Source organism: Halictus rubicundus, chromosome 7 (assembly GCF_050948215.1).
Source record: "Halictus rubicundus isolate RS-2024b chromosome 7, iyHalRubi1_principal, whole genome shotgun sequence".
In the NCBI taxonomy this organism is placed as follows: Eukaryota; Metazoa; Arthropoda; class Insecta; order Hymenoptera; family Halictidae; genus Halictus; species Halictus rubicundus.
The window spans coordinates 9,892,798-9,911,206 of record NC_135155.1 but is presented as its reverse complement, the minus strand read 5'-3'; the positions used below and the strand labels follow the sequence as shown (position 1 = coordinate 9,911,206).

At 44.2% G+C, this 18,409-nt stretch overlaps 1 protein-coding gene across 2 annotated transcripts in view; it reads left to right on the top strand.

The window, feature by feature from the left end:
- Sema2a (Semaphorin 2a) overlaps window positions 1–18,409 on the top strand; it is a 361,481-nt gene that overhangs the window by 331,343 nt on the left and 11,729 nt on the right. For both annotated transcript variants that reach the window (XM_076791077.1, XM_076791076.1), the window contains exons 4-6: window positions 6,881–6,943; window positions 9,379–9,486; window positions 11,492–11,762. In XM_076791077.1, coding sequence (XP_076647192.1) covers window positions 6,881–6,943; window positions 9,379–9,486; window positions 11,492–11,762 — 442 coding nt within the window. The remainder of the gene's footprint in view (window positions 1–6,880; window positions 6,944–9,378; window positions 9,487–11,491; window positions 11,763–18,409) is intronic.

Sequence of the window (18,409 nt, the reverse complement as noted above, 5' to 3'; positions counted from 1 at the left end):
AGGAACTTGTTTGATCTACGTGTTCCAAAGCATTGCGACTCAACTCTTTGAATTGTTCGAATCTGACCGAGCAATCATAAACTTTGACAGGCGTACATCGTGCGCCTTGGAAAAGCGTGTTTCATTTTCTACGCGAAAGTTTCTTTTAATCAACGTCACTCGACTTTTACCACGGCCATTATTCGCTAGTCAATAGAAGCACAATCATTTTCATGTTTCACGAGCGTTGCATGAATTCAGACAGAGCACAGTCGGCTTTCAGATATGTAGCCAACGTTACAGACACGCGCACGAATCGTTATTGATATATTTATTAAGGCATGTTTATGATGTTGAAACGGCTCGTCCAAATATTGCTCTTTACTTTCAAATATTACACTTTATTGCAAAACGACGTGTTTACGATTGCACGATCACTCGTAGGAAAAAGTGAATGCGATTTTGCAACTGACGTTAAATTGGTTCAAGCGACCTGTGTCGTATTAGTTGTTCAACAAATACTCTGGCCATATTTTCTTGGAGAAAATAAAGGACAAATCATTGGTGACATAAATTTTAATATACGAAATGAACAAAATGCTTACTTCGATTTTCGTACGCTGTGTGTCCTGTGTGTCGATGTTCAATATCATTTCAGTTCACAAAATTAAGGACAAAATGGCCAGTCTAGAAAAAAACTAAATCTGAAGGGCAGATCAACGAAATAAAAGTCCTCTTAAGCGAAGGACAAAGACAGGACAATTCAGGTCAGGATAAATCGTATCGTTTGTAGACCGCTCCAAAGATCCGGCAACAATAGCTCGCGCCTAAACATTTAACGTTTAATGGTCGGACTAGATCCGTTGAAGCAGCCGTTCGGCGCAGTATTAAGCTGTAAATCAGTTGCCGTTAAGTGGAGCGAGCGTTAACAACGTTCGATCGCGGGCGGAGCCGCGGATTCTGTTCTCCTGGCGGAATCCGCGGCCCGAAATTTTCGGCGGGCGCGCGCCCGTGCCGCACTTAACGATTGCAATTCCGGCCGAGTATCGGAGCGTTTCCGGTTTCGAATCGGCGCGGCGCTTGTAAATCGGCCCGCCGCCGTAAGTCTGCAGCCGGAGAGCCCCGCGAACTTCCAGCGAGCCGTAGAATAGAATTCCTCGCAGGAATTCCATTTTACATCGCCCGGGTTCCCGCAACTCCGGTCCGATTCAATTCCGTTCGAGGAGATTCATTTTATCGTTCCGACCGAACAAATAATTTTCCCACGCGCTCTCGCCGAAAACCTGTTACGAAATCAAGCGCCGCGAATTGTCCGGGACGCGTGAAGCATTGTAGAAAAAGGGGGGGGGGGGTAAGGGCGGGGACGCGCGAGCGAAAAAATAAAGAAAGTACGCGATTTATCGCGAAACGGCGCGCCCAACAATTTTTCCGGTTGAAGTTATTTATTTCGTTGAGTCCGACCCCGGACGAAAACCGCATGTCCCGCTCTCTCTCTCTTTCTCTCTCTCACTCTCGGAATCCAATATTAATAATTGTCTGCGTTCTGTAAAATATTGCGAGAAGAAGCGGCACTGTGTCGCGAGAAATATGTCGCCGCCCAGAAAGTAGCAATACAACCGCGACGGAAACGATTCTCCGTGTAAAAACAACTCGTAAACCTGTAACGCGAAATTTTTCTTGGAATGGTTCGCTTTGCGCGAGGCTCGAGGAATTTACGGTTAAGTGGCTTTGTGTCGCTCGATTTTAAACAATAACGGTTGCGCGTGCAACTCTTTTGTATATTTTCGAATTGTTTATTCGCTCAAAGCGATCGCGGCAGGGCGATAATCATGCAAAAGATATTTCAGTAGAAACGGCATTTCGTGGTCAGACGTGTTAAATACATCTCTTTGACGCATACTGATGTGAAGATTGTTATTTATATTTTTGGCTTGAGTTTCAGTAAGGAATTTATCTATTTCAATCCTCTCACTGTTTAATTACTTCATTTGTTTGAATGTTTCGCTTGAATTTCGCGATCGGCAAAAGTTATCCTGTCGTTAATGATTCGCAAAAATGATATATCTCTTCTATTTATGCGAAGCAAAGAGTACGTAAAGTATGTTTATTAAATTTAATTCGAATTTCTTATTTATAAAACATAAATAGACTCTCGTTAAATTTATATTTTATTGGATTTATATACTCTCTTCTTTTATGTTAGATGCTTAACGCGTGCCACTCATAATTGTACGAACGATATTGATTTTACGCTTTATTTCGTTGTTTACGGTTAAATACGATCAGGCCCTGCTGTTATTACTACAAAATACACTAAGTCCTGAATCTCAGTTGGAGAAACAATTCGATAAAATAATAACAGCCAGCATATCTACCAGGAACACTGACAGAAACATTAAATAAAATTGGTTAGACGAATATCAAACTGTACAAAATTTGTAGGAAACATTTCTAATACTCTTGCCTAATTATACCATCCGGGGGACACTATTTTTAGCGATATAGTCTCAAAATTTTGACGAAATTCTGATATTTTCGTTTAAAATAAAAATGTATAATTTACTGAATTTATGAAAATTATAAATAGTTGGTTTTTCCTAATTGCATTATCTAGGATTCACATTTCAGCGATATTGTCTTAGGATTTTGTACAATTACAGTTCCATTCTTTTCGTTTGAAATGAAACTAAAAATTGAACATGAGGGAGGTTAGAAATAAATGGATCTATTTCGCATAAAATGTCGTTTAACGCAAACACAACTAATTTTCAGCGGTATTGTCTTACGATTTTGTGCAAGCACAGTTCCATTATTTTCGTTTGCAATAAAAATAAAAATTGAATACGAGGGAGGTTAGAAATAAATGGTTCTGTTTGACATAAAATGTCGTTTAACGCAAACACAACTAATTTTCAGCGATATTGTCTTAGGATTTTGTGCAAGCACAATTCCATTATTCTCGTTTGCAATAAAAATAAAAATTGAATACGAGGGAGGTTAGAAATAAGTGGTTCTGTTTGACATAAAATGTCGTTTAACGCAAACACAACTAATTTTCAGCGATATTGTCTTAGGATTTTGTGCAAGCACAGTTCCATTATTTTCGTTTGAAATGAAACTAAAAATTGAACATGAGGGAGGTTAGAAATAAATGGATCTGTTTCGCATAAAACGTTTTTTAACGCAAACACAACTAATTTTCAGCGTGCCTTACAATTCCAGCCATTGGCACAGAAAAACGTATATCACCAGCGCTCGGAGTGAGTATCCTGCGACAGGTTGACTCGAGTTATGACCGGGCGATCTTTAAAATATCTGCCGCGCCGTAAAACGGACTCCGCCTCCTTGAAAGTTATTCACGGTGCGTCAACGCCCGCGGACGTCTGTCTGGCGCATGTATGAAGCCCGGAAATCCTGCAGTTTCAGCGGGTTTCGTTGTCGTCCCTCTCGCTGTCTTCCGCATCGCTCGTATAACAGATATCGTCGCGTGCGCCCGGCAAAAACAATTCTTTCGTTAATTTATTAGTCGTAGATCACTGTCAGGCCGGGTTGCGTCGTTCGCGCGCGTGGCTGTTTTCGGGTCGTTCCGGGCTCCCCGGCGGGTTCGACGAGGACAATTTCGAGGATCAACGCCGTTCCTGGCCGTGACACTGGCTTCGGGGAGCGGCACGCGACGTCCGCAGGAGATCGATCGTTAAGGCCAACGCGTTTCGGACGATTGACCGTGCAAACGAACCACTTCCTTTTCCGGATCGTGTCCACGACCTCCGCAGCCGCACGAAACGCTTCTGCTTTCTGACCCGAGGGATAGCGGCCGGGGCCAGACCCTTCCGAGGCGTCGAAATGCATGGCCGAGCGGTTTGCGAGCGCGCGGTTTCCGTTTTTCGAAATTATGTTAGCCCCGTACGTGCGCCGGGGGTGGCGGGCGGGGATGTTTGATCTTTCCCGGTGAACACCACCGCGATTCCGGAGCTCGATCGTGATTTACAGGGCGACGCCCCTGCGGATTCTCCGATGCAACTTACTGCTGCACGCGTTTATCCACCCCCCTCCCCTCTGTCGACACATTTTTCTTTCGGAGTCGATTCGACTTTTTTCATTCCTGGCTTCGTTTGAGGCGGTTTTAACCCTTAGCACTCGAATGGTGACTGTAAGGCACCACTAAAAATTGCTGTATCGTTATTCAAAATATTTGTTACATTATTAAATTCGTTTGCATTTAATAAATTACTAAACATCAGTATTGCACCAGTAAATTGCACCATTTTCGTATGTATAACATGAAAAAAGAATATATAAAAGGGAAACATTCTAGGTCTGAAGAAATGTTTCGTTTTAGAGTTAAAATAGCTTCGAGTGCAAAGGGTTAACACTTTGATCGCCGTGTCACCCATGCATGGAATTTTTTGTCCATATTTGACCCTCGACATATGCAATTATCCCGAAAATGAGCACAAACTCATTTTATTTAGAAGTAGCATAAAACATTTGCGTTCTCGCTGGTTGTGTCGGAACTTGATATATTTCATTAAAATTCACAGTTAGAAATAGAGCACGGTATACTGAATTAATTTCGTGTAACTGCATCTGGGGGGTAGTGCAAGAGCTGAATTTGCAACATTTTTAACCATTTTTCCGCTAGAAAGCATATGTACGACTTCCATAGGAACACAAACTTCTCATTTCGTGCCATGTAAAAGTAGATGAAACAATTGTAAAAAGTCTGTTTTACTATTTTTCCCCCGTGATTCCAACCATGTACAATTTTCATACTTAAAATAAATCTTGCGATTTCTACCGTTTTCGAAAGAGTTAACTATTTTAAATTGTGTGGGACTGTTGTACGGGAAGGGTATGGAGACCTTTGTAACTGGCTGTTGATAACACTGCCCAACTAGCATTTTTGCATTCACGCCTCTTTCGCAGATACTCGGACATTTCTGCGTCGTATCTAGACTGCGGATGTTTATGCAAAATCAAAACTGTTTACGTGAACTACGAGACACGGGTAGGAATAAGATTTCTATCCCGAATCCGTTGCACTACTATTTATTTTGAGATTATGACGATTAGAATTTCTTCGTCGTTCAGAATTTCATAGAAAAAAAGGATAGTTTATATTTATTGTATGCCTATCTTTTCTCCAAAGGATATACATCAACTACAACAAAATAGAATTTTATTTCGGTTTAACACGTTGACTGGCATGTCACCCATACGTGGGCGACAGAATTATTTATCCATTATTTATCCACTTCTCAATATCATACATTTAATTTTTCTCAATTTTTATTTCATTAAATAACTTTTTTAGGCTTCCAGTTTGGGAGTCAAAGTGTTGAAGGATGAGATTCTGTTCGGAATTCTTCGTCACGAGTCGATATCGTAGGGCAAGGGGTTAATCGTTTGAATAAGTTGCAAAGTAACGTGGAAATATTCCGCAGATTCTTTCAATCTTCCCACTATTCGAAAATTCAGCCGTCCACGTTTCCCACAAATGGACGAAATCCGTGCTCGTATAAATCGTTTACCCATTCCCAGCCGAAGAAAGTTCCTGCTCCATAAACAAACAGCTTGTCGCAACCACGGTCGCCCGAAAAGCCAACTTTTATTAGCGAAACTGTGACGGGCGTAACCCGGAATCGTCGACGGCGTCGTCGACACATCAAAGAGTGGCTTGGTCGCGCGAGAAGAGATACGTCTGAAGGGCGGGGAGGGTTGGGGGGTGGGGCTAGATGACTCCTCGAGCTTCCTATTGCTTGTCTCCGTCTGCTGACCTTATTCCGCGGCGCATTTGCAGCAGAAAAGTTTCGAAAGGCGAGCGGCGCGTCGCATTTACCGCGTCGCGTCGCGTCGCGTCGCGTCGCATCGCATCGCCGTCTTCGTTGTCGTCCGTCGCGTTCATCGTCGTCGCGATTCGCACAATGACACACGAGTGGCTGGCGGCCTCTTCTTCCCGCTTGCAGAACGTGAAGCATGCACTCGCGACACCTCTTCGGGGCGGGCTGAAGTCGGTCCCGAAGAAAGGAGGACGGAGAGAAGCCGGGTTGCCGGGCGAGACAGCGAGCGTGAAACGAGCGAGCGAAAGAGCAGAGCGACCGGTGTGTCCCGGCCGCGGATCCTTTCGTCCCTCGCCTCGAAAGGCTCGTAATTATGGCAACCGGCGCCGAAATAGAATTTCCCTCGACGGACGACGACGACGACGACGACGACGTTCCGGCGAGCCTTTCAACGGCCGTGCCAATGGGGAAACATTCATCCCCTCCCCACCCCTTCCCCTCTGGTGACGCGACGACGACTTCGCTGAACCCGAAGACGACAGAAATGGACGGCGCTAACGAACTTTCAAAAGTATATCGCGCCGAGTGTGCGCTGTAATTGAGTCCGACGGGCTCGTTTGACGGTTGTGTTCCTCCTGATCGCCCTATTTCCGGCCGACTACCGACGACAAGCGAAATTAAATCTCCCGCTCTCTCCGGGCGCTTTTAATCGAGAATTTCGTCGTCCCGTCGCGCTCTAACTGGCTCTGCTAATGGCGCTCGGAATGCCCGAGAACGGAAGATTCAGCTAATCTCTTCTTGAACACCTTGCGAGCTAGGCGGCAGCACCGGTTGCCGGAATTGGTCAGCCCTCGCTGATTCTCACCGTCCTTTTTCCATTTGATTCGTCGGTGGGAAGAATCGCAGTTGTCGGTCGTTGTTAAACTTGAGATTTAGCGCGAAGTTACAATAACTGCTTAAAATTTGCACTATTCAGAAATCAGCGGATTTACTCGACCCTGTCTGACGCGATTCTCCACATGGTGGAAATCAGCGGTAGAATGTACAATACTCGCTTGAACATCGAATCGCGCGTGTCTGAATCGAGTTAAAATAACCTTGCTGTTTCTTTTCTGTTTCAGAGGGACGTGCTGAACTTGGAGCCAAGCAACGTGGCAAATTGCGTGTCGAAAGGGAAGTCAGAGGTGAGTAGCGTCGCTTTCATTGCAGCTTCAATCAGCCTAACATTTCCCTAGATATCGGTCCTCCACGTAAAAATGTAATCCTCCATGTTCAAATTTCGTACTCGTTTTTTAGATAATTTAAAAATTATCTAACGGCGAATCAACGATTATCGAATTGTAAATATTCGGGAGCGAATTGCTCAGGATTCTCAGATTAACCGTGAACCCCACCGGGCGCTATAAGTGACTGATTTATCCGTAAAAAATGCTCTAATAGAGGAATTAATTTAGTAAATTTCTCATGAAAATGTCTTCGTAGTTTGAAGACTTTAGGCTTGTTGAAAACCATAAATTTTGCGTATTGAGATGGGGGTTAGCATCGAAATGGAAAGGCAAAGGTAATGCGAGAAAATTGAAGTCGAGGAGAAGAATGGGTGCGAAAACGTTCGTATGTGCCCTAAGAATTCTTCGATTTTTCCGGCGAAGAGAAAATAAGCGAGCTATGGCACTATGTCCTTTGACGATCGGAACGGCTCGACTCAAAGGGACAGGAGCGAGTTGTACTTCGCGGCGCGATTCGAATTAATGGCGCAATTAAAAGCATACGGAGAAAACGGTCCGTTTTGAGGCAGCGTATGATATTTTCGATAAAAATAGGAAAGAAACGCGCGTCGGGTAACGCGCGCAGGGGATCGGCGGCACGTTCTTTTGTGAATCAAAGTAATTCGAGTTCATTTGAAGGCGCCTGTAACACAATGCCTTCGTTACTCTTGTTATTCCTCGTTTTTCATGTAAAATAAATGGACCCGCGAGAGAATCGAAAAGAGATCACGTTTAATAGACCGTACGTTTCAATTCCACGACCGTGGAAGAATAGACTTCGAAATTTGATATCGAACGGACTCGTTGAATTCCGCTGTACGGCGCCGTTTTCACTCTTCTTTTAATGAAACAGAGTGCGAAAAGCAACGCCCGATTAACGTGGTATCGGCCACCTTAACTGAAATAACTTTCCTCGTGTATTAGTGTTTTTCGAAACTATTTTGATGCTCTCGCGAATAAAATCTTCTTTGCCGAGCACTCCGATCTTCGAATTATTTATTTCTCTTTTCGATTCTTTAACACTCTGGTAGAAGAATATTAATGCCTCAGATGATGTGTCATAACGAAGTTCGGTGCCTTGAGTTTCGAAAGAAACATTGAAATCGGAGTTTGCGTTCTATTCTTCTTTGTTTGTGTTCTATTATTTTCATTCTGCATTTATACAGTCTGGCTATTGGTTATTATACTTAGTCTCAAAACAAACGTACACGAATTTAAAACAACCTTTGATTTGTAATTAATGCACCCCTTCACAGATACAATGTTCACTCTATATATATAGAAGCTCGAGAGACCTTTACGTTCTGCGTGGATCAAAGAATAGTGTCTCCTGTCCGATACGTGTCCCAGGCTAAACCCGTGTTTTGGACATGTATCGAGCAAACACTGTATATGTTTTCGGTTTCGAAATCTCCCACTCACCTTTATTTGTCAAGTAGTCTTTGCAAATCTACCCGCGCGTTAAATTGAGATTGACGATGTTAAGGGTGCGGCATTATTTATTACTCATTTGTTTAACATATTCTTGAAGGTACTTCTTGTAGACTCGTTGCTCTTGTTGCAATTGAATCGCTAGATATTGAGTAATAGAATAATAATTTCGATATTTTGGGTCAAAACTGACGCAAGTCGCCATCCGAGGGTTAATCGAAACATTTCCGACAAAATAAATTCTAAATTCTGGGGAAAAAATGGATTTCGTCAAATATAATTAAATATCCATGTATTAGTTTTAGTCTATGAATTAAAACAAAAAAGGAAGAAATATTTGACTGGTTTCTTGTCAATAATAGAAAAAATTTTCATTTCACACGAAGCTCCGCAGTCTGTCACAGAGGTAAAGTGGGAATACGATTGATGTTTGTTATTTTGCCTATTTTTTTTTTTTAGTATTTCAAACAACTCAGAGTTCCACGAATGCACGGAAAGTCTAATAATAATCAGTGTTTCGTGCGATTACCGCGGCAGACGCTAGGGCCGATGTAAAATTCGGTTGTCCGTCGGTCATTCGTTCGCAAGCGACCGCTTATCACCGGTTCATTCGTATTCACGGTGTCACGCACCGTGTCGAGGTGTAAGGTCCACGCAAATATTCTCTACGTGACGACCAAACCAATTTATTTCTCGCGTTCGGGCGCGGCGGCGATTTCGCCCGAAATACGGGGGCCGATGTGATCGATCACGGAGCAACCCTTTGCCCTGATCCGGTTCAATAAAATTTTTTCCGAAAAAATCCGTGTCCGTGCATCGGAACCCTCTGCCATACTCCCACGCACCCCTTTCCCCCCACCCCTCCCCGCGTTTCTTTGCACGTATCAGCCCGAAAATTCAATTTTCTTCCCCTTCTTTCGCAGCACTTCGACTGCCGGAATCACATAAGGGTGATCCAGCCAATGGCGGACGGGAATCGGCTCTACATGTGCGGCACGAACGCTCACTCGCCCAAGGATTGGGTGATTTATGTAAGTATCTCTTGCTTTCGTTTGTTGTTCATCCTGGATTCGACGGAACGTCTGTGCGGAATGCTCGAGCACTTTTTTTAGGGCTGTCGGGGAAGGTGTAGGGTTGTCCCCGGGCACTTACTCACTTTCAGTCTTGTCACCGTGCAATTTTGTGGCTCATTGTGAATTTTACGGAGAACGATAAATATAACACAGTCGCGATCGTAACAGTTGTCATAAGATGAGGACATCGAGTCAAATTTTCAAGTAAATTTAATAATCATTTCGCCATTCAATTTGCAAGCAGATTTGCTGGATTAATGTTTAGATTTTGAATTTTATTCGGAATATAGTTTACTCAAAATCTGTCGCACTTTTGTCGAATAGTTCCCTATTTTATTGATTCCCATCACATTCGTCAATAATGTCAATAAAATTGTAGTGTTTCTTATCCCTATGGGAATAAAAATGGACTACAGTAGAGTCTTGATCTAAGCCGAACGGAGCTGCACGATCTTAGTCAGGGCGTGTATCCTCTCCATTGGGGGGCATACCACGCGAAGGGCCGAGCAGCTGTTTAGGTCGCCGAGTAGTATAAACATGCCGCGTAGTCTGTGTGTACAAGCGCTGTCCTTTTCTACTTGCGGTCGACGCGGTCACAAGAAAATGTTAGTCCTGCACGATCCACGTCACAACACGGACCCGTATTGGGCACAGATCAAGACTACTATATCTACTTTTACAACAGAAGTTCTAAAGCAAAAGAATAGAGAAGTAAAAAAATATTTCATGAAATTATTGAAGGAACAGGAACAGAATCGTGGTTAATTAAAGTTCTCCTGCGTAACTCGGCAGGGTCTTGTCAGTTGATCGTGTTTGTCAGAATTTTCGCTTTGATTCTGTCAGAGCCGAGGGCCCGCGGGAACGGAATTATGCGCCAAGGTAAATGAATCGTGCGTTCAAGTACCCGTGTAATGAAGTCAAAGAATATATTGGTCTCGCTTTGTCGAAAATTACGACTCCCGTGCGTGTAATAGAGTCTCGCGCGGTAATGTGCAGCTTTTGCGTAGAAACGCGTCGCTCTAGACCCGAATTTTCCGGCGTGCGCGCGCGACGCATCTTTCACCGAGCCTCCCCCATCGGGAGCGTAATCGAAACGACAAATGAACGAGCTGTTGTTCCCAGATCACGTGGACGACAACAAAATCTACCATCTGCACATTTCACGATCGGTCGTAACAACACCTTCGTTTGCTCTGACAGATTAAAATCTCGACAAATTGCAGTTTCATAATTTTGATGGCCCATTGAAAACGGCGTTGACTGCTCGGTACCTCTATTACGCTGTAAACAACAGTGCCGCTAAAAGACTGTGGATTAGCTCCGAGGAACATATTCTTTAATTTGACTTTTAACGAGCGACGGTAATAGGCGACCGTGGATATCGATCGACTGTCATTTCACTTTTAAGCTTATTATTATAGCTGGTGTTCTATGTTTAACGCGGCTAAAGCGATTTTGAAATCAAGCGCCGTGCGCGGGTGTTGGAATTCTTTCGGAGAAATTCATTTAGAATCTATGATGAAGAGATTTAGAGATATAATTGAGAATTAAAGTGATCGAGTAGAATTATGCACTTGCAAGGAACACTATTCAACTGACGTCAAAATCGCATATATCGTCACGAAAATGCAGGTTGAAGATGCTACCACAAGCTAATCTGACCTTGTGCGACGACCAAAGGCGGAAAGGTCGAAAGAGAAAAAGGGAAAAATAAAAATAATAAATACTGAAGATCATCTCTCAAGGTCGAATCACCAAGGTAGCAACTCCGATTCGTATTTTCGTGATCTCTATGACCCCCACGTTGCTTTTGAGCTGTGTCTAGAAATCCGTGCGATTTTTCCGATCGGTTGAACAGCGTTTCGAGTTAAGGGATAACAGTGAAAGCGTGAAGGGAGAATGTGATCATCTAAGTTAAACGATCATTTTCCATAGTGGATTAATCCGGGCGTTCTTTTCACAGAGCAATCTGACCCATTTGCCCCGTCACGAGTACGTCCCGGGCGTGGGAATGGGTATAGCGAAGTGTCCTTACGATCCTGCGGACAATTCGACCGCCGTCTGGGTGGAAAAGGGCAATCCTGGTGACTTGCCAGCTCTTTATTCCGGCACCAATGCCGAATTCACGAAAGCCGATACCGTAATCTTCCGCACGGATCTCTACAATTTAACCACCGGTCGCAAGGAGTTCACCTTCAAGAGGACACTGAAGTACGACTCGAAATGGCTGGACAGTAAGTACTCTTACGCTCGACGATTTCTTCAACTCTCTTTCTCTCTCTCTCTCTCTCTCTCTCTCTCTCTCTCTCTCTCTCTTTCTACTTCTCGAACAAGGTAATGCCTCAGGAATTAGTAGTCTGCCTTCCAAGAACTTTTGTGCCGTCGAACCTTATCACAATGGGAGCCGAAGCTTTATCGAACATTCTCCAGTGTCCACTTCAAATCCGAAAATACCTGTAAAGTGAGAAAATTAAAGTTCCAGTTCGAACTTCGTCGAAACGAGCTGGTCGTATTGATGTATTCCTCAGCTCTTCAATTTAATTTATTCTCGGGTGACAAGCTGACATGCGAAGAAACCCATGTAGCATCTGTCTTGCACTTTCCTCCAACTAGTCGGTTCTTAAAATTGGGTTAAATTTCATCGGAGTAGAGACCACATCGGTGGTCAGCTTAAATTAGTAGTTGTACTGGAAATCAATAATTACCTTTACGTTTAGATAATGAATTTTGTATGCGTTACCATTTCGGGAACGAATGTGAACGTTTTGACGACATCGAGATCATGCACCTAGGCCTTTTGCGTTACATATTCATTCTACCCATTATTTAAGACTTCGTAATTCTCTGAGAAAAATATACTGAGTATTTAAAAAAATCCTCGTCCACGAAGTAATTAATATAATAAGACGGTATTCGCGACTGAGACCGAGAAACGTGCGTAAAATGGAGTCGAGACGCAGACGGGGGTTAAACGGAGATATTTGGTGCACGAGTCCCACCGCCGTCTCGAAAGAAAATTACCGTAATCGGTTTTCTGGGAAGAAGAAAATTTTCATTAGGGTCGAGACACGAATTTCCCGTGGAAAAACGCAGGGAGCCGAGCCATTGAGAAAGCCTCTTCGTTACGCCGAGGCTCTTTGAAGCCGGAACGTTGCAAGAAACACGTACTCCCGCTTAAATAGTTGCGTGTAAAGCCGATACCACGCCGCCGCCAGTTTCCTTGTTCGATAGAGCGGGGGTTGACAGTCTTTGAGCGTGTCGGGGAGGGGGGTCACGGGAAACCGTGAAAAACGCCGGTGTCGTGGGTGTGGGGAAGATAAAAAGCGGTTCTCGAAGGGTAGCCTCGTCGGTAGAATGCCCATCAGGCTTTGCAGAGGGTGTTGCCTCTAAGAAGGCGGAGTAATAAAATAACACCCGGGAACAATTTTCGCCGAACTAAATGCTGGTCCGCGGAGCAACCTCCTTTTTTAGGGGCTCGGAGGAGGGTCGAGGAGGTCGATGTTTTCTCGCTTCGACGTCGCAAAAATTGCTCTTCAATTCGCGACATTATTCGCTCCTAACCCATCCAGCTACACTTGGAACCATTTGCACACTAATATTCTAATATTCTTAACGTTAACTAATATTCTTCAACGTCTTGGGGGCTAGTATTTTTCAGTCGAAAATTTAAATTTTCTTCGCGAAAAGTGTGTATATATTCATATTAGGTCAGTGCAAACGTTCCGATTTTGTATTATTGCATGGCTTGAAAAAGAAATATTAAAATTATTTCGATAATATCTCGTTAACAAGTTTAGGACATGTGGAGGTGAATACACTTTTTGAATTTGATACTTAAATCACGATAAAAAGGGTCATCCCATCTAAAGACACCAAGGTGACACTTCCGGAAAAGTGTCCTTCAATGCCATTTAAATTCTATGTTTCGAAATTTTCCTAAAGTGTATGGTTCAGCTGAAACACCCTGTATACGAACAACTTAGACAAATTCGTCTACAACAATCTCACGATTTTGCAAACTATAAGAGACAGGAAAAGAGTTGCTCCTTCGAGTAAGGACTACTGTCTGGTAAGGCAATTAGGAAAAAGAAATCGAAAAATAGCCCAATTTTCAAAGGTAGATTTTTTCTAATAATCGCGTAATGCGTACCTACATGCGTATTACATGTCCCCACAAAGTTTCATGATTTTTTGAATTTTCGGATATGAGATCGTTCAGTGTCAGTCGAAACAACAGAGTAACGTTGTCTCACAAATTCTGCCGCGGGCACCGTCGCAATTACGAGGGTCCCCGTTCCCGAAACGTTCGGAACGCTCTCGCGAACCGTCGCGAATCGCAAATACGCCCTTCAACCTTGACACCAGCCGGTGATCAGTCAGCCCGACAGCGTTCGCGCAAAAACAACAAAAGAAAGGGAAAGCTACGGCGCGGGTGCCGTGGCCCCCTCGATCCGTGTGTAACCGAGTCACGTAATCAGTCGCGAAACAATTTCGTCCGCGGCTCTCTCCCGGCCGTATGATACAATGGAGTCATAAATCCCCGGCGAAGTTGTCAATTAATTCCACCTTCTACCCGGTGTATCCTGTCCGCGGTAATTTTCTCTCCCTCTCTCTCTCTCTCTCTCTTGCTCGCGGGGGTACGGGGGTAGGTGGGTGGTTCGCGAGAACGGTAACCTGGCACGGAATAATAGCGGGGCGCATAGAGTGAAGTAGTTGCCTTATATTTCTCAGGAGGGTGCTGTTTCCCGCCCTCGGAAGCGTGCCGGGGTCCGACCTCTGGCTACACGACCCTCCCGCGGAGGGTGGCGGGGGGCGGAAGAAGTAAAACAAGACGGAAGGAGGCCGATGTCGACCCCATTTTGTATCTTTCTAACCCGTCCCGCGTACCCCGACCCGAGGGACGCATGATTAGCCGTTTGTTTCGTCGTTTAATTTGAAGGCGACGCCCCTTCCAACCCCATCCCAGGGCCATCCAAACCGGGACGTTACCATCAAGAGACGTACCCCGGGTTTGTCTATTAACGGCGGCGTTGATTAAATGCAGCAGGGACGCCCGGGGAGACGGATAAGCTCGCGTGCGCCGCCTCTAACGCCACTTTCTTCATCCCCTCCCACCCCTTCCGGATTTCATTCAGCGACCGAACGTAACTGTTGTCTCAAAAGTTTCTCTCCAGGAAGTCGGTAACCGAAAATTCTTCGTTCTCTTAATTATTAGCTACATACAGGCTGTTCACGCTTTTAATAACTAGCGTTTGTCTTGGAAGCAATACATTTTAGAAAAAGATGAAAGAGGAAAACTGTTTTCTACAAGTAACTCAATCTCTTTGTGTTTGCACGATTTTCTTTTAGAAACGAAGGTGACCTTCAATTTTTTCAATGGAATGCTATATAGGTATTATTTTTGTATCGTTCACGACACAATGATCTTCAAGGTCATACAAGGTCAGAAATGGAAGAAACATTTTGGAGATTACACTCAGGCAAAATTCCATAATTCGTAAAATCATTCGTGTCAGCAGGATTCATAATCTTGTCGTCATTCTTCGATCTGTTCCCTGGTGACATAACTTTAACACATTCAAGTTCCAGTGACTGGAAGTTAACAAAATGCTTTCTTCGACATTCGCCGATGGGCCGTGCGTCGATTTCAATTTGATTTCAATTCAGAAAATAAAAATAAAAATAAATCTGAAGGGCGGAGCCGTGGAGTGAAGGTCTGTCCTTTTGAATGAAGGACGTATGGTCACCGACGGTGATAGTGTTTCTCTCCCTCCCTCTCTCTGCTGGCTTCACTTCATAGAGCTCTCATCCTCCTCCCCAGCGTTCACGGGTAAAGTATGTGGAATGAAGATTGATTGCGATTTGCGGCTCGGCTGGAGATAAAGGATTAGGGAGAAGGGGGGTTGCAACGCCGGGGTGGATAAGGTGGCGGAGCAAGAGATGGGCGCTTAACAAGCTCTGAATAACCGACCGACGACCGGCCACTTTCACGGATCCTTGCGCCTGTCAAACGACCGTTCACCGGTCCGCGTTCATTTGTTTCCTTCTGCGGGTCGCCCGCGATCCTGCTGGATCCTGCGTACCTAGATCATCCTGGGTACTCCTCGCCTGGTTAGCTACGTCGGAAGTCGCCGGAGGGTGCGCGGATACTGATTTATCGTTCGGCCGACGTTCCACTGGATCAAAGTGCGATCAGATTCAAAATACCCTTGCACGGCCCTGTGAAAGTATTGTTTCGAATCCACATTTTCTGTTCAATCCACAGTCATCTTCTGACGTAGAATAACCTTCTTTTGGGCTTCTTTAATTTTTGTTAAACGCGGTGACGTATTACTTTTCACTGCTAATCGCCATAGATTTAATATAGAATGAAGCAGTACATATCGCATAAAAAATTGTTCATCTGTGTTTCAAAATAAAATTCATTTGCCTATACTTGTTTTTATCCTATTCTGATATGAACATCGAAGAACCGTCTCTCGCGAGGCAATTTTATTGATCCACCAGAAGAAGTAAGCAATCGCAGCAATCAACGGGCATTTCACTAATTATCAATATTCGCCGTCTAACGTTTCGGCTTCGTGTTCCGCGTATCCCAGGTCGCGCGCAGCATATCAAATCCTAATTAAGAAAGTTTTTCTACCGGAGTCAGGCTACATCCGCGCTGCGAGCATCATGTACCGGTGAAGTTTCCCTTATTGTCAGACTCTCTCCGGTTTACCCGCAGTCGTCCTCCCCCGTCTCCAGGCAGTATACACCGTCGAAAGCAAAGACCAGACAAGTATAATTGAGTCTTCGGAACGTGGATTCTGCGAGGAAGTCGGCGTCGAGGGTAAGATGTCCGCCGGAGTGCGAAGTACAAGTTTACCCGAAAACTTGCTCGGCGAAAATCGAGAGGCGCGGCGCGGCGCGGCGCGGCGCGACGCGGAAGGACACGGAAAAAGATTGACACGGTTAATTTAGGAATTCTGTGGAGAGACGCTGTCGTGGGGGAGACCGAGAGTATTAACCAGACTAATTCGCCGTATTTATTAACGAGGCGTCGTGTCTAATGGCGAACGCGAGGGACCCCGCGGAAAATAGAATTTCGTATTTGTACGCGCGACGGTCTAGACCCCCCTCCCCTCCCCTCCCGCCGGTACACGAACGCCGCGACTTGTAAACTTCGCGAAACTAGCCCCAGGGGTGATTTCATTATTCCTTCAGCGCGAGACGCGAAATCGAGAGTGCCGCGAGAACGTTTTCCGCTCCGCGTCTAGAATACCGCCTCGCTCGAACGAACGCGGGCGGCTACATCTAATCAAAACTCGACGCCTAGCTGTGAAACGCGCGTCGCAGAATGGGATCAAGCGCGTTGTAAGTAGGTTTGATTCTAGCTTGATGGCTTCGAACGTTCCGCGAGTGAGTTCTCGATATATGTCGGCAACGCGGGTCCTAATGTCGTTTCGTCTGCAGGAGTCACTTATTCTGCGATACAGAACACTGGTGTGAGACCAGAAGACCACTACTAATCCAATGACAAAACTTTTTTATTTTCTTCCATACCGCGACATTTATCATCCAGGCCTCGGCGACATATATCGCGAATTCACTGTACTTCGAAGCAGGACGCGGTTTTTCTAAACTGGTTCGAATCAGGACCAGGAAGGTCCGGATAGTTTGTAAGCACTGTCATCTTTGGATATACAGGGTGTCTCAGTATTGATGGTACGACCGTCGAGCGAGTGGGTGAGTGTACATAAGAAAATAAATGGAAAATAAATTTGTTTGATTCCAAGCTTTGTTTTCGAGAAAATAGACTTTGAAAATCCGCTAAGATCGAGGATCTAGCATTCGCAAAAAGATTTCTATTCAATAGCACGTGTTCGCCCTAATTTTGAAATTCGATTTTCTCGAAAACGAGGTCCAATGAAATAAAAATTTCTCAAACCGGGATTTCAGAGTTTGTTTTACACCAGTCACGGGACGTTATTTACAAAAACGTAAAAACCCTTATGTATGTCGAAAAACCAGATTAGGAAACATTTTAATCACGATATTACAAAATGGTGGTGGTGCAGGTATCTGCTGCTCTGAAATCTAGGTGCCGATAGGTCTGTTTGCTAAAACCACTTTGCAATATTGAAATTAAAAAGTCTCTTAAGCTAATGGTCTTCCGACACACGTAGGTTAATACTTTTTTACAGAGCGTGTTCCGCAGCATCGCCTGGTGTAACAAAAACATGTTCCCATTTCAAAAAATGAACCAAGTGCACTAAATTACTGCCTCTTCGCAGAGAACAAATTGCGCTTGAAACATTTTTTTCGAATAGCGAACAGTTACAAAGATGATTGCACTTGTAAATTAAAATCGAATAGCGTGTATAATTAGCAGGCTGTGGATTTGATGCAATTACAAAAAAAAAAAAAAAATAGACTGATCAAATATACAGACATGATGTTATTAGATTACTTTCGACTTGCTGATATTATTAAAAGATGAAATGCATATTTATTTAACATCCGTTCCCTACAATTGACTTAGGCAATATTTATTTTGCAATCTAATCCTTAAAGACATGCACGATCAATTTTCACGCGCACAGTATAGACTCGCAATCGCAGATCATTTAATTAAATATCACAGTCACGAGCATTCCACGAATCTGGAAATCGTTCGTTTCGATTCAATAGCTTTTTTATTACCGATCTCTTTACCTCCAACCGTTTTATCCATAACGGAGCTTACACCGTATAATCTGCACTGCAACAGCAAAAATGGCACGATCGAAGTTTGGCAGGACAAAGGGACAGTGTCGCGGTGTTTAATTAAAATTTAAAAAAGAGAGAAAAAAAAAGTGAAAAACGCATCGCTCGTCGGTGCAACGAAATACCGCGCCGA